Source organism: Sorex araneus, chromosome 3, assembly GCF_027595985.1.
Source record: "Sorex araneus isolate mSorAra2 chromosome 3, mSorAra2.pri, whole genome shotgun sequence".
In the NCBI taxonomy this organism is placed as follows: domain Eukaryota; kingdom Metazoa; phylum Chordata; class Mammalia; order Eulipotyphla; family Soricidae; genus Sorex; species Sorex araneus.
Genome location: NC_073304.1, coordinates 95,019,086 through 95,036,078, shown reverse-complemented (window position 1 = coordinate 95,036,078; position 16,993 = coordinate 95,019,086). Strand labels below are relative to the sequence as shown.

Below are 16,993 nucleotides of genomic sequence, written 5' to 3'. Positions count from 1 at the left end.
GATTTTGGGGCCACACCTGGTAATGCTCAGGGGTTACTCCTGGCTCTGCACTCAGGAATTACTCCTGGAGATGATCAGGTATACAATATGGGGAAGTAGGGATCGAACCTGGGTCAGCCATGTGCAAGGCAAAGCGCCTTACCCACTGTACTTACCACTCTGGCCCCATGTAGAACCTCTGTTCTATCTTACACCAGAAAATTTGGATGTAAGCAAAACATATGTGTATTTTGTAAGATGGAAAGTTAAAAACTTCTCTAGGTTCACTTTAATGAGATAATGCCATTTTTCCCAATAAACTTTTAGCTGACTACTCATGTACTTCATCCATTCAAATGGTAATGAGCTACATACAATACATGACGCAGTCCAATTACCGAAGGACACCTACTTCTTAGTGCTTATCTTCTCTGGCTTGACTTCTGTCTTCTTGTTGAGGTCCCTGAGTGAAGAACTGAGGTAGAGCTCTTTAGGGACGGAGGCCACAGCAGGCATGATGAAGCAGCCTCACTCTGTCAGTTTCATGAAAAACAGTTCCTTTTCTGAAGCAAAATAAACACAAAAGATCCCACTAGTTTTCCTCATAATGAAACAAGCAAAAAAAAAAAAAAAAGAAAGAAAGAAAGAAAAAGAAGACATCGCCCCTTCCCCCACCAAACACACCCCCTCCAAACTGTATCCTTCAGGGAGGCAGAAAATAAAACCAGGAAGGCAGGGGAAGGAGATTTGGGGGGTACCAGTACCTCTCAGGATGGGGAGCTCACTTACAGATGATCATTTTCTTATTACAGGATACAATTATAGCATATAAAAAGATATGCCACATCAACATAGATTTCATTTAAAAAATTAAAAAGTCATTAGACGAGTATGATAATGCAAATGTAAATAAAATATACAACTGAATATGAAGTAAAGGCAGAAGTAATCAGAAGTTCCTCAATTTACACCCCTCCTCTCCCCGCCCCACCAAACTGCCTTCAGAAAGTCACCGTGACAAACACAACCTGGGCACCTGGGCTGTTTAAGCCTCCCAAGTCTGATGCCTGTGATATCTGGCACTGCCAGCCATTCTCAGCCATGCTGCCAGCAGGTATTGGTAACCACCCTCCACCCCACCACTACTACCACCACACACACAAGTGTGGACACCTCCCGCTCCCAACTAAACAGTGCCGGTGCTGTGGCCAGGAAACTCGAGCTGACGGGCACATACAGAGGACTACAGTGACCACTGACAAGCACCCATGTCCAGATAGACACTGAGAGCGTGAGCCCCAGTGAACACACGTGAGCACAACTAAATGACCGCACACCTTAGCAGAGTGGTCAAATGTCAGCCATGGTGCCCAACCCTCAGTCACCACAGCAACAACAAAGGGAAGGGGGATGTAATTAGAGAAATTAACAACTGGCAGTAAAGAAATGGTGTCGCAAGGACAGGATTTTAATGGAAATTAAGCAAGAGTTGAAGAATAGTACTGCTGACTATTAGAAAGCACAGTAAGGTCAGAAGCTACTGACTTTTCAGAAAAAAGACTAAGGAAATCTGAGGTATTAGTGGTACCACAATAGATATTACTATGCACAAGACAGGGAACACTGGAGTCTGTACTACTACTGACGACTAATGAGAAAATAAGATAGCAGAACTATAGCACTGTAGCACTGTTGTCCCATTGTTCACTGATTTGCTCGAGCAGGCACCAGTAACATCTCCATTATGAGACTTGTTGCTACTGTTTTTGGCATATCCAATATGCACGGGTAGCTTGCCAGGCTCTGCCGTGCGGACGGGATACTCTTAGTAGCTTGCCGGGCTCTCCAAGAGGGACAGAGGAATCACACCCGGGTCAGCCGCATGCAAGGTGAACGCCCTACCCGTTGTGCTATCGCTCCAGTCCAAGGTAGCAGCATCAAACATTATTCTTTTCGCTTTTTGGGTCACACCTAGTGATACTCAGGGGTTATTCCTGGCTCTGCACTCAGGAATCACTCCTGGTGGTGCGTGGGAGACCTTATGGGATGCTGGGGATCGAACCTAGGCCGGCTGAGTGCAAGGGAAACCCCCTCTCCGCTGTACTATCGTTTTGACCCAACAAGCTTTATTCTTGGCTTTTCTACCACATTCAATTTGATAAGCGAGGGTACGGCCTACTTAACCATATTTGCTCCTGATACATGCCAGCTCTTGAAATCTAATTCCCACAAAGCCCAATAATTTTTTAATGGTGACACTAAGTACACAAAGATAAAGACTACAACCAGAATTAGGCAGTGTAACCAAGTACCATGTAATGCTACCTGCTTTTCCAATCCTATCCTCTATCTGGCTTGTGAGTACTAGTCTAACCACAGAGCAGTGAGTCAGGCAGACTCCATTTGTTGATTTATGACAACAGGTTATTTACTGGGAAAACTTACTGATCTGAATATTTCAAAATGAAGGCCTAGAATATATTCTAAGTTGAATCTCTATGATTATCTTTGAAGTCTGGATCTTTAGAAAACAGAAGAAGAAAAACTCTTTCCTAAATAAGCTACTGAGAGTAGTAAATCCATCATCACCTCAAAGTTAAAATCAATCCAAACATTCACAGATATACAGCTGTATCAAAGGCATCGGATTCCAAGACAACGTGATCCGGTTCCATCCATATTGAAAAAAAAGGGAGCAGTCGTACTGCAGCATGGTAAGGTATCAAACCAGGAATAGTTACCCAGAGTGAAAATTTACAGCAAAAGATGAAATACGACTAGCATGCTCTTAAAGGCATTATGGGAGTGGTAATTTACACTTGGGTGGAGAAGGTTTTGAGATAATGATGGAGCTAGGAACTATCCAGCGGCACATGAATGAGGATATACTAAACAGTAGTCTAAAAAACAGTAGAGACGGGGCTGGAGCAATAGCACAGCGGGTAGGGCGTTTGCCTTGCATGCGGCCGACCTGGGTTCGATTCCCAGCATCCCATATGGTTCCCTGAGCACCACCAGGAGTAATTCCTGAGTGCATGAGCCAGGAGTCACCCCTGTGCATCACCGGGTGTGACCCAAAAAGCGAAATAATAATAATAATAAAATAAAAAAGAAAAGAAAAAAAAGTTAAAAAAAAAAACACAGTAGAGACACAGTAACTGGACCGTCAAAGAGACAAAACAAGGGTTAAGGTACTGCATCCCTGCTTGAATCCTTGGCACCATGGATGGTCCCCCAGTCCTACAGGGTTCACTCTTGGGCACAGAGCCAGGAATAACCTTTGAGCACCACCCAAGTATAGCCCAAACAACACTCTCCCTCCCCACCCAAAAACACACACAAAGAAGAACAGAAAGCTCTAGCGTCCTACCATTACTTTGGTTTCTTAAGGTAGTTAAAAGTTAAAACAAGGTTCTTGGAGAAAAAAAAGGAAACTGATCCAAACTAAAAACAGCATCAAGTAGGCCTTAAGAGGGTGGGGCTGAGGGAAACAGGAGCTCCAATTCAACTGATCCTAAGGAAAGATGATGAAGGTCAGAAGCAGGGCACTGGGGAAGGGCTGCCCGGGTAGAATGACAGGGCCTGGCAAATAATTAGACACAAGGAGGCAAACATGAGAGTAAGATTACAATGACATCAAAGCTTTTAGTGGGGATTTCTAGGAGAAAGATTGTACTTTTTAAGTTACTTTTCTGTCCTTAATTGATTTCTGAGAAGAGCTGAAATATATAACACCATCACCTAATAATGCCTAAAACCCTCAAATGACCACAGTCGTTTCCATTTTCATTCACAAAAATATAGTCAAATAATGCCCCCTGTTAAAATCCCAAGGCATTGCTTTAGTTGCAGGCATTTCTGCACAAGGTCAAGCACATGGCAAAGGATGTTTCTTTCTAATGAGGTAACAAAGAAGGCTAGTTCTTCCACTCAAGTTTGTGCAATGTCCTTCCACTACACCCTGCCATTAAGGAAATCTCAAAGTAGACTTCAAAACTTAAAAGCCAAAAATGACAGAATGAATTCAACATTTCCTTATTCTGACTGTAACAATATAACCAAAATCAAGTAGTAGCAGCAGCAACCTAATGACACCCAGAGCAACCCGGAAGGGGGTTTGGAGGCCATACCTGCTGGGACTCGGGTCACTGCTAGTGGTGCTTGAGGACCAGATACTGAGCTGGGGAGCAAACTGGGGTCAATTGCATCCAAGGCCTTAAATCTTGTGCTATCTCTCTAGCCCCTGGAATTCAAACTTGTAGAATCAAATATAAACCCCAAAAATGTATATTATTTATTTATATTGCTATATTATTGGAAACTCAAATGTACAGGACTAGAGAGCGAGCGAGCTTGAGAGACTGAAGACATACTTCCTGGGCAGAAGGCCCAGGTTCATTGCTCAAACTCTAGCACCATGTGGTCCCCTGCACACTGCTGGTACTGGGAGTGACCCCCCCTAAGCACTGAACTGGGTGTGGCCAAAAAGAAAGAAAAACTTGGAAGAAAGAAAGAAAAAATTGGAATTTGTTTAGATGTAGAACTAAATATAACAAAGGCCACCATTCAAAACTGTTAAAATGCTTTTAAAAAAGTCATAGGACTAAAAAAAAAAAAAAACAAATCACACCCCAGAATTGACATTTTTCTAAAACAAAATGTTCTTTTTCATTCGTGTCAGGGATCAAACCCCAGTCTCATGCTTGCAAGGCTTGCACTGTACCACTGAGCCCTATCTTCAGCTGTAAATGTTCTTGAAACGCATAATCTTGATAACCAACTCCAGTTCAGTCAAACAGCAATGCTCCAAAAGTGAAATCCAGACTATACGGAAAATTAGTAAATAAAGAGAAAACGGAAGGGATACATATCATTCTCTTTGACCTCTTAGACTCCTAAAAGATAAGTTGAGACTACACTACTTGGACCAGAGTGAAAACTGAAAAAGAAAGAGTGAAGAGGGGCTGGAGAGATAGCACAGTGGGTAGGGCGTTTGCCTTGCACGCGGCCGACCAGGGTTCAAGTCCCAGCATCCCATATGGTCCCCTGAGCACGGCCAGGGGTGATTCCTGAGTGCAAAGCCAGGAGTAACCCCTGTGCATCGCCAGGTGTGACCCAAAAAGCAAAAAAAAAAAAAAAAAAGAGTGAAGAGTGGTGTCTGTGGTACTTCAAATGGTCCTGGCATCTTAACTGGGGTTGCACAACAGCCACTGCCCATACCCACAACCACTTAAAGAAAGCACAGCTTATACCTGTTCCTCATCTTGCACCTGGCCCCACCTCGGCCTTGCATGGTACTCACAGGACTCAAGGGCACTCACTGACTCATTTTATCTGTTCTGTTTATCCTCTTCCAGTGCCCGGGACTGAACCCTGGTCTGTCAGGCAAGACAAGCGCTTGACATGGAGCCACATCCCTGGCCCTGTGACCTTCTCTCTCTGTACTTGTTCCAGTTAAAGTGTCACTAATAAATATTGATAAAACTAATTTAAGACAACTCAAAGGTATTAGTAAGATCCCCCTTTTCAAGATACTCATTGCTAAAAATTCTGGCATTTTCTAAGCACCTACTATATATCTAACAGTGCAAAATGCTCAAGAGGAAAGTTTTAAATTTAAAAAGATCATTTCTAGGTTCTTCTGGGGAGAGAGTTCAATGGACTAAAGTATATGCTTTGCAGAAAGGAGGCCCAGGTTTGATCACTAGAACTGCATTGTCCACTGAGCACCATGCTGGGAATAGCCCTAAGTACTACATAAAGCCCCCCAAAACAAGCAAATGTTGATACTTTAAAGAAATAAAGCTGAAGAGAAAAATATTATGAGAGTTTCTGTCATCAAAATATCATACACACACTAAGATTATTTCAGAAAACTGTTATGTGTATACATGTACAAATAGCCAGAACAAAAGCTTTCTGAAAGCTTTCATACACATAACACTTGGTTGAAAGCAAAATACATTTCTTCCTGTGTGTTATAAAAGTGTAAAAGTCATGCACAGCAAAATTACAAGTATGGTCCACAGACCAGTTGCTCCAGAACTGAATACCACTCTGTGAGAAAACAAGATACTTACAATAGAAGTAACTCAATTAAGAACATTGAACTGTTCCTATGAAGAAAACAATGCATACATTTATATCTTAGAATTGTAAGCCTGTACAAAAGTACCGTCTTCTTTGCTCTAGGGGATATAGAGTGATCTAGTGGGCTTTTGATCACAGATATCTTGGTCTGGTTACCAAAATATTCATTAATAATAAGCAAACAATTCATACACAATACCACAACCTACAACTCTAGTCACTTAGAAGTCAAAAAGGAAGGGAAACCATTTCAGCTTGAAAAGCCAATTCTTCCAGCCCCAAATGCACTCACTTCCATTCCAGCTCTTCCATCCCAGACGATCTTAACTCTTGAAATTTATTCTCCAGTCTAAATCCTCTAGGACTTATATGCATTATTTCCTTTAATACAGGATTCAGACCAAATGACAACTATGTATACACTGCAAAAGATTTCCCAACCATTAGCATGCAATGCTCATGTTAATATGAGACAGAAACAGAAACCTGACAGGATTTCGCTCTGCCGACAGTGATAAAGGAGGGAAGTCCAGAAAAGGGAACCGTGAACAGAGATACAAAACAGGGAACTACTATGAGAAGGCAATGGACAAAATAAGGAATACTATGCACGTCACTGGAAAATAATCGATTGGATAAAGGGATTATACTGACATGTCTTCATTCCTTTCATTTATCTCAGTAATCCCTATAGTCAACACATAACAAATGTTGGCTAACAATAATACACTATATTAGGTAAAGAGATAGAGCCACACTATGGAAGACTTTTGATGCCATCCAGAATTGTTTACATTTGATGTAGCAAGTAATAAACTAATTCTGAAAGGGGAAAATGTCATCTCAAGGCAGGTCAAACTGAAGGTTATACTAACTGGATATGAGAAAGAAACAAGGAAAGTATATATAGAAAGTCTCTGGAGGTTTGGGGTGGGGGGAGGCCAAAGATTACAGATCAAAACACATTTTCTTTTATACACACACACACTTTTTCCGCCCCCTCCCCCCTTAAGAAATGAAGATTGGTACTGTTTAGTTTTCTAGATTTTTGTTTGTTTGTTTTGGGAGGGTTTGGTCCACACCAGGCAATGCTCAGGAATCACTCCTGGCAGTGTTCAGGGGACCACACTGAGTGCCGGGGATTGAACTGTGTGTAAGGGAAGCACTTTACCCACTGTACTACCATTCCAGGTCCTGCGATTGGTACTGTTAACAAAAAATAAATACTATAATTAAAAAACACAGTTTACAGCAGTGTTTGTCAGCCCACACAGTGTATTTTGTACCCGAGAATCTTTGCAGTGGGAGGTGGTTCTGCGCGCTGTAGGAAGTTTAGCAGCATTTCCTTTCCATCTTCAACCCACTAGACGCCAGCAGTTTAATAACCTAAAGAATATCTCCAGACACTCGGCCTCTCCACAGCTGCACAAGCGTGAATCCAGACCCAGCAAAACCTCTTTCGGCATGGGCAACTCCTCGCAGAATGTCTCCAGCCTGAGAACTAAGCCTCAGCCCCGTGCCCGCCCAGGAGGGGAAAGGTATTTCTTTCTCTCTCTTTCTCTCTTTTTTCTCTCTCTCTCTCTCTCTTCTCTCTCTCTCTCTCTCTCCCTCCCTCCCTCCCTCCCTCCCTCCCTCCCTCCCTTCCTCTCTCTCTCTCTCTCTCTCTCTCTCTCTCTCTCTCTCTCTCTCTCTCTCTCTCTCTCTCTCTCTCTCTCTCTCTCTCTCTCTCTCTCTCGCCTCTTTCTCTCCGGGGATGAAGGGCACGGTGTCCGCCATATTAAGACGACCACAGATTGGGTTTTCAAGCCTGCAATGATCCAATATCAGGAAGAAATCTCCCTGGACTTTGTGTTAAAGTACAGAAATTCAAAACCGCGCGGCCGCAGTAGCGGCCGCGCGACCTTATTTGTCTTCACAGTAGGTCTGAATCTAGTGGGGTACTCCTAACAACAATAGTGAGGTTGGTGTTGAAATATTGAATGTAACCAAAGTAAACAGAATGTAAAATGAAACTTATCAGTTACAAGTTAGGGGGGGGGCGGGATGGGAGGTGTACTGTGTGGGTTTTTTTTGGTGGTGGTATATGGGCACTGGTGAAGGGATGGTTGTTTCAGCATTGTATAACTGAGACCTAAGCCTGAAAGCATTGTAATCTTCCACACGGTGATTTAATAAAATAAAATTTTTATTTTTTAAAAAAAAAGAATATCTCCAGACACTGAGAAATGTGGTCTTAGAGAAAAATTGCAACCAAATAAGAATGGCCAATTACAGGAAAGTGAAAAATTCAATTCTATATATACTGAGAAACAATAACACTAGAGATGCCCTGATAAAAATGTAAACATGAAACCAGACATCTATCCTGTACAGCCCAGACAGATAACAGATCAACTACTGCAGCTCTGTAGCACTGTCAGCCTGTTGTTCATCAATTTGCTCGAGCGGGCACCAATAACGTCTCCATTGTGAGACTTGTTACTGTTTTTGGCATATCGAATATGCCATGGGTAGCTTGCCAGGCTCTGCTGTGCGGGTGGGATACTCTCGGTAGCTTGCCAGGCTCTCTGAGAGGGACAGAGGAATCGAACCCGGGTTGGCCATGTGCAAGGCAAATACCTTACCAGCTGTGCTATCGCTCCAATCCAGATAAACAATTAAAAGACAATTTTGATGCTACCTATTGTTTTGGGAGACAAGTACTGAGCCTAAAATGTTATCACCTGGTTGATTTGTTTGCTTGCTTTTTGGTTTTTAGGCCATACTTGGCGATGCTGGGCTGGAGCGATAGAAAAGCGGGTAGGGCGTTTGCCTAGCACAAGGCCAACCCGGGTTCGATTCCTCCGCCCCTCTCGGAGAGCCCGGCAAGCTACCGAGAGTATCTAGCCCACATGGCAGAGCCTGGCAAGCTACCCGTGGCGTATTTGATATGCCAAAAACAGTAACAAGAAGTCTCACAATGGAGATATTACTGGTGCCCACTTGAGCCAATTGATGAGCAATGGGATGACAGTGACAGTGACTTGGCGATGCTCAAGGGTTACTCCTGGCTCTGCATTCAGGAACTATTCCTGGTAGTTCTTGGGAGACCATAAGGGATGCTGGGGATGGAACCCAGGTCAGCTGTATGCAAGGCAAGCACCCTGTTATGACTGGATTAAAGTAATCTTATTTTCTTTACTCCTATGCATATTTAAAATTTTAAGTTTTAATCTTTGGGGCCACCCCCAGCTGTGCCCAGGGCTTACTTCTGGCTCTGCTCTCAGGAGTCACTCCTCAGGGTGTGACCGTATGGGAAGTCAGGGATCGAAACCGGGTCAGCTGGCAAGGCAAGTGCCTTACCTAATATACTATCTCTCTGGCCCCCAAATTGAATAGTTTTTAAACAGTCATCATGGTGGAGGGATCTGGGGATCATTCCCACTACCACTCAGCCTGGTGGTGTGGTCCTGCACAGCCTCAGTGATGCTGGGGGCCTGCACTGCTCTACCTAGCAGTATGGGGTAGGGAGGATGTGGTGTTGGGGATTCAACTCAGGGCCACACACATGCATGCACAGCAGCCTTCTGAATGACCTCACACATAGACTTCATGCCACCAGTAATTAAAATCAGTAGAATGCATTATCATGGAAACAAGCTCTGTTTCTCCAGCTCACATGATGTATAAAGGGCTCAGAAACAGGAGCTGGGAGAAAGTGGGCCCATCCATAATAGAGAAAAGAAACAGAAATCATTAGAAATTTGGTTAGAAAAAGCAGGAAAAAGTTTCTGGGAAACCAGAGAATGCCAGGATATCTAACAAAATACTAAAAAGGCTCTTTAAAAGGAAGTTTAACATAATTAGCCCAAATTCTCAAGAGTACCTATATAAACTGGCTTTAATTTGGTGAACATTTTAAAATACCTACATCTGGGGTGAGCGAGATGGTACAGGAGTAAAGATGCTTGTTTTGCATGTGGCTGACCCAGGTGGATTTCTAACTCCATGTATAGTCCTCCAAGCCCCACCAGGAGAGATCTCTAAACACAGAGCTAGGACCAAGTCCTGAGTACCATGAAGGTGCTACTGAGCGAGAGATAACAGGAAATGGATTAAGGTTTTCCATGCAGGTAGACATTCTGGAAAATAATACCTTTTTAATAAAAATAGATTTGGACATGGCTTATGCGTGATAATTTCTCATCACACTAAGCATACTCTGCATAACCACTGTGTTCTTAGTTTCATCTTAAGAGGCATAAACTTTATTAGGCGCTATATTCTTTGTATACCCTGTAGCTACTAACAGTGTACCTAAATAGTTACAGGCATTTTATTTTATTCATTTATTTATTTTGATTTTGGGCCACACATGGAGATGCTCAGGGCTTATTCTTGGCTCTCCACTCAGGAATCACTCCTGGCAGGTTCAGGGGACCATATGGTAAGCTAGGGATCAAACCTGGGTCAGACATATACAAGGCAAACACTGTACCCGTGATATTATTGCCCTGACCCTATATAAGTCTCTTTTAAAAGCCTTGGGTGAATTCTATGTGCAGCCAAGACAGAACCATAAACAGGAAGGACATAAGCATGTTACTAAGCAAAACAAAAACAAAACAATATTAAGATGACAATTAGAAATTATCTGAAATCAGTATCTTAAATCCTAATGTTCCCAGTCTACCAAAATAATGAAAAATCATATTCAGGTTTAAAATTCTGCAACAAAGAAATTAAAATCAAATTAAAATCTCCAGGATTCCTAAATCTTTTCAAGATTCGCCATCAGTTTTAAAATTGGTATTAGGTATAACTGACATAATCCTGAGAACTTTGTAACCCTCCACTTGGTGATTCAATAAAAAAAAAATAAATAAATAAAAAAATAAAAAAATAAAAAATAAAATTGGTATTAGACTATATGATAATTTCATTTTGTTGTATTGGTGGAAAATCTTATCACGGGTAAGTCTCTGAGACAGGTTATAATTATGTGGAGCTGAATTCTAAACTGTTTCAATCGTGCTCAGTGGTGCTGGGGTTACCCCTCGGGGGAGTGTTTGGGGTGCTCAGGGACCAGGCAGTGCTGGGGATCAAACTTTGTAATACTCAATGCAAAGCATAAATTATCATCTGAAGAGAAGATTTAGAGGCAGGGAAGATGGTTCAAGGCTCATTCGCTCCAGTGAATGAGCCACGAGTGATTCCCCTGCAACCCTCCAACTCCCTGCTGCAACAATGTGGTCCCCAAACAGATAAAAATTAGCTTTTTTTCTACATTTGTTTTGTTTGGGGGCCACATCAGGCAGTGCTCAGGGCTTATTCCTGGCTCTCTGTAGTCAAGGGTCAGGGGAGCATATGGAGCATCTGGGATTGCACAAGGCAAGCACCCTCCCTCACTACACTATCTCTCCAGCCCTCCAAATTTAGCTATCTTAATGCTACCATTTATTATATATGAGTACTGTTTTACTTACAAATAGTTTAATATAACATTTTATAACTTGCTAATAATAAATTGAATGTTTCAGGCTTTGTTGCATTTCTTAATTATTATTTTGGGGGTCTTTTTTTTGGGGGGGGGCCTATACCTGGCAATGCTCAGGGGTTATTCCTGGCTCTGCACTCAGGAGTTACTAATAGTAGTGCTCATGGGACCATATAGGATGCCAGAGATTGAACATGGGTCAGCTACATGTAAGACAAACACCCTACCAGCTATACTATCACTCCAGCTCCATCTTCCAATGATCAATCAAAAGATTTAGAGCAAATTCCTTAAGACTTCCTATTACCACTGTCATTCCTCAGTTGATCTTCACCTTCAAAATGGAAATGATTTATCCATTTCTGTACAGTTTTTACAGGGACCAAATAAAAAGCATGCATCAAAAGAAACTAAGAAATGTAATATGTAATGAAGAGGGAGAAAAATCGCCATTTATGAAATTGGAAATGTAACATATTCCATTCCTAATACCAAATCTAAACACAACTTCATCATCAAAATTTTGATAGGCTAAAACTGGCCTAACTACTTTAACATTCTTCCCTTAAGAGGCAGGGATTAAAAAAAAAAAAAAAAAAAAAAAAAAAGTAGGGTCTACTGTCAAGCAAGGAGGAATACCTACTATTTACCTAACAGTGTATGGAGGAAGTAAAGCTTCAAGCTATATATTTTAAACCATGAAAGGTATTTACCCTGTGGCTCATAGGTGCAACAGCTCTACTGCTGAGCCATATCCCAGGCCCCTGCTTCAGACTTTAAATAAAGAAAAAATAATAATAAAAGAGGGGGGAAAGAAACTGGTAGCTTCCACGTGCTATCTCCTCAGACACTGGCCCCTGGAACTCAGCCTTCATGCTGAAGGTCCCGGCTATCTGAAGCAGCTATGTGCAGGCACTTCAGTTGACATCCTGAACTGAACTCCCAGCCAAGATCAACGCCAAGTCAAACAAATGAACCCTTATAGATGCCCAAGCCGGGTGAGCTTGCAGAGGACTTCAACCGCTTATCTGACTACAAATGCAGCATTCTCTTCACTGAGAACCAACCAGCGCAGCCCAGAGAAACAAAATGCACTGCAAAAAGTCACTGTTTTATAATGATTTGTTGTCATTATAAAGTAGGACATGACCAAATTTTTTTAAAATCCTTAATTTAAAAATTCACAATAAAGTTTAAGTGAATATATAATCAAGTGGTAGACATAGTTTAAAAATATTTTAGCTCTTCTCATGCACTTATTTCAAAGAATACAAAAACATCTATGTGCAATTAGCACATCATTATGTCATGAAAGACAGGGATTTGGTTGTGGTTTTATGTTTTTATGATTAGGGAATCCTAATTAGTTTTAAAGGCACATATAATGTCAGAAGAGGTACACATATTTTTCAAGTCAACAATATTAATATATATTTCACTTTTCATAGAAGAAGGTCAGTACTGTGAGGTCATGAAAAACTACTACAGAAGGCACTCGCCAATAAAATCTTTTTGTTCATTTCTGATTGGAGGCCCCACCTGCCGATGCTCAGAGCTTATTCTTGGCTCTGTGCTCAGGGATCACTCCTGGCAGGGCTTGGGGGGCCATGTGGGGGTGCAGAGGTTGAACCAGGTCAGTTGCAGGCAAGGACAACAGCCCACCTGCTATACTATCACTGTGGCTCCACCAATGGAATCTTAAAACTGAATATGTCAGAATGAAAAATCTGCTTCCATAGCAAAGCCACAAAGCAAGTCTCCAACAGAAACACTTCCTTAACAGAGATCACTTGACATTTTTAAGGGCCGCATCAGGATACATATATAAAATTAAGGATGCTGACGGCTTGGAAAGAGTAACGGGCTTCGCTTAATTAAGCATATATTTTCATCTAAAACCCTCAGAGCTCGTAATATTCAACTCCTCGGGCTCTGCCATACCTGAGTCAGGTAAATATTCTGATGGTTCAGTGATTTGCTTCAAGGTCACCGAATTAATTAGAGGAAAGAATTAACCCCCAAAGCATGGATCTGTCGTTTTTCGTAGAAAGGCACCTCACAGCTATCCGCGCTTCTGCTCATCTCCAAGGTGGCGCGGAGGAGAAAAATCAACTTTCTCCACAACTCCAGGAGAGGGACCACATATTTTAAGAGAGGACAGCGGTTTCTACCCGGGGGGAGGGGGAAATGGAGCCGTAGTGCTTAACTTTGATGCGCTTTATCCGTTAAGCTACTCAAGACTCAAGACAGGGGCGTCATTAAAATTAAGGTCTGAACTGGGATGGGCTGAAAAAGCTGCCTGGGGTGGGGGGGGGGGCTCCAACAGGGCCTGGGAGAGATGGGCAGCAGAGAGGCCGACGACGGGGGCAGGAGGGAGGTCGGTGTCCGGGTGGGACCGTCCTGAGAGGAGCAATGGTCAAGGCCACCTTCGAAGACGGCAAATTAAAAAAAAAAAAAAATCCCTGAGTCCACCGAAAATTCGCTGGCGGGCAGCAAAGGCTAGCCTTTGAGGAGGCCGGCCGGGCCCCGGGTCCGAAAGCCGACCCTCTGGGCTGGTGCCACCCCTCTCGGCGGAGAAGCTGGTCTTCCGGGTGACCAGAAGCGGGAGGCAGGAAGGGAGACGGGAAGGGAGGAAGGAAAGGGCTTCCGATGCTGACAGCTCCCCGGAAAACGAAAACCCGGGCCCAGACCCGCACTCACCGCGGCGCCGGACGCGCTTCCCTAGCACGGGCCTGCTTCCCAGAGGCCCATCTCCCACCGGCCACGGCAAAATTCAGCCTCCTCGGCGCCGACCGGAGCCAAGCCCGCTCATCCCCCTTTTCCCGGTGTGCACCGCGCTGCGGCTCGTCGCGCCTCTGACGTCACGGGGGCGGGGCCGCGCGCGCGCTTCCGCCCAGGGTTCTTCAGAGCCGGCTCCGCCCCCGCGAGTGCGGGCTTTGGCGCTCGGGCGCCCCCTGGAGCCCGGGCTCGGAGGTGGCCGTGGGTGTAGGGCTTCGGCGCGCTGGGGCGAATCCCCTTGCTATGCCCTTTTCTCCAATCTCTGCGCCCCCTACCTCTCTAGGCTCGGTTGCCCGGGAGGTTACTACTAGAGGAGGAACCTAGGATTCTGCAGAAACGCTTAGGAACGGCTTTTTTCCACCTTTCGGGCATGTTAGGGCTGACTCTCAGATTCTAACTGAAGGTTAAACATTCCCCAAGGCCAAGCCTCCAGGCAAGGAAGATCACAAGCTGATCCTAAAACGCACTGGAGTGTTTCTCAAGAGGCGATCGCGGTCCTTTTCCTCGGGAAAAGAGACTGGAGGCGGCAATCATTTTGTAACAATTAAGTTGCTTCATGCCAGTTGGCCAGCTTTATGCCAACTGACGATGCAACGTAGTCATTTCCTCATGAATAGAGAAAATGTGCGCCTAACTTTGGAGAGTGGGCTTTAGGAAAGAAAAGTTGATTGTCGTTGCACCTTGATGAATTCGAGAAGACAAATACAAATAGAGCTGAGTTTGGGAATAGGAAGCAAAGAGAGACAACTGAAGAATTTGAAGTTGTCTAAAGAAAATCTCAAAGACAATGGCCCTGACTGTAAACCATAGTGAAAGAGCTCTTATAAAATAGGTAGGGAGTATGCGGCAAAAGTGCTTTTGCCCGGCTGTATACAAGGGAAGTGCTTTTACCTCCTGTACTCTCTCTTTGGCTCCAATATTCACCTAAAGTTCTTTATCTTACACTGATGTAACTGCTCAATCCCAGCCGCGTGAATAAAATCCCACCCACTTTCTACTGCATCAACCAACTTTGATAAAACACAAATAATTTGTTTTCCATGGTGTTTTGCTTTGGTGCCTAGGAATAGTATACCTAGGAATATTCTGGGAGTAACTTCCAGCTCGGTGCTCAAGGGTTGATCCCTGGGGCTTGGGGGACCCTGCAGTGCCCAGGATCAGACCAGGGCTTCCCCCCAGGCCTCAGTGAGCTTCAGGGCATTGAGCTGTTTTCTGGCCTTTTGTTTTACCTTTTTTGAAAATGAGTAAGATCCATATTGTAGGTCCGCATATTCTGAAGAGAAATCAGGCACTTGATAAGATGACAAAACTGGGGGGGGGGGGGGGCAGGGGGTTGGGGGATGAAGGGAAAGGAAGGGGCGGCAGGGCTTTGCACCCAGGGATCACTCCAGATGGGCTGCTTGATCATATGGGTTGCTAGGGATCAAATCCAGGTCAGCGGTGTGCAAGGCAAGCACTTTACTTGCTGTACTATCTCTTCCGCCCCCGAAATGAGACTTTTCAAGGAGGCAGGGTTACCTAGATAAAATTATGCTTACTGACTCCCAAGATTTTTTTTCCCAGTATGTGTTTTAACAAGTGTACTGCAGCAGTAAATTCTATGCAGTAGAGACTGTGATCACCAGCTGTTCAGAGAAGGCGCACCCTCTGCTTCACCTTCTGTTATAATTCCTGCATATAGGTGGTAGTCTAAAGCTTACTGAATCATACTGAACCGAGCTCATCATCCATGCAACGAGAATTTACTGAATGTGAATGTGGTGCCAGGCATTGTTTAAGGCATGAGATATAAAATCTGAATTCAGCTTGCATTCTAGTAGTATGTATTTGGTGGGGAGCAGCTTAATAAATCATTAGTAAAAAAATTAAATAATTTTGCTGGGGTTTTAGTATTACCAAGAATACTTGGCTTGAGTAAGCACAAAATCAGAGAGTTGAAAACCTCAAACAAAAATGTACTAGACTCAAGGCTAGATTCAAAGCTAGTCAAATGCTCAGGGTTCCCCCTGACCTGTTCAAAACCCATGCAGAGTTGTGCCTGAGTTTAATAAAATTCACTATACCAGAGGAAACATTCCAAAACAGGAATCCTAACTCACTCACAACTCCCGTATTTATGAAATAGTGAAGGAGCAAGGATTACCCAGTTTATTTGGGAAACTTTGAGTTTCTCTATGGAGGTAAACTTACTGTTAAAATTTCAAGTTTTGACACTGGTCAATAGGGAGTTTTCCTGATCAAACTGTTCTATTGTTAAACTGCAGGAAAAGAATGTGAAGACCTTGATTATCCAGAAGCTAGAGAACTCTCCCCTCAAGGAATCATAAGAACCTACCTACTTCTCTAGCTTAAAGGAGAGTCATCAATTTTCTTTGGGGCCACACGGGCAGTACTCAAAGGCTATTCTCTACTCCAGGGTTGGCCCAGGTGGTGCTAAGTAAGCAGGAGTGGGTGGTTATATGTGTCTCTGAGGAACTCCCACGAGCTAAGTGGGGACACTAGCCCTTTGAGCTATTTCCCCCTGAGATTCACAATTTAAAAATTGTTTATCTTTATGTCTTTTGGTTTGGGGAGCACACATGACAGTAGTCAGGGTTTACTTCTGGCTCTGCACTCAGAAATCACTCCTGGGGGGTTCAGGTGAACAGATGGGGTGCCAGGGATCAAACT

The 16,993-nt window shown here is 43.5% G+C and overlaps 1 protein-coding gene across 1 annotated transcript in view; it reads right to left on the bottom strand.

The window, feature by feature from the left end:
* The window catches only part of USP8 (ubiquitin specific peptidase 8), a 55,058-nt gene extending 40,676 nt beyond the window's left edge, over positions 1-14,382 (bottom strand). The window contains exons 1-2 of the mRNA XM_004611774.2: positions 14,246-14,382; positions 392-542 (exon numbers count right to left, since the gene is read on the bottom strand). Coding sequence (XP_004611831.2) covers positions 392-495 — 104 coding nt within the window. The 5' untranslated portion in view covers positions 496-542; positions 14,246-14,382. The remainder of the gene's footprint in view (positions 1-391; positions 543-14,245) is intronic.
* Positions 14,383-16,993: the final 2,611 nt, after the last annotated feature.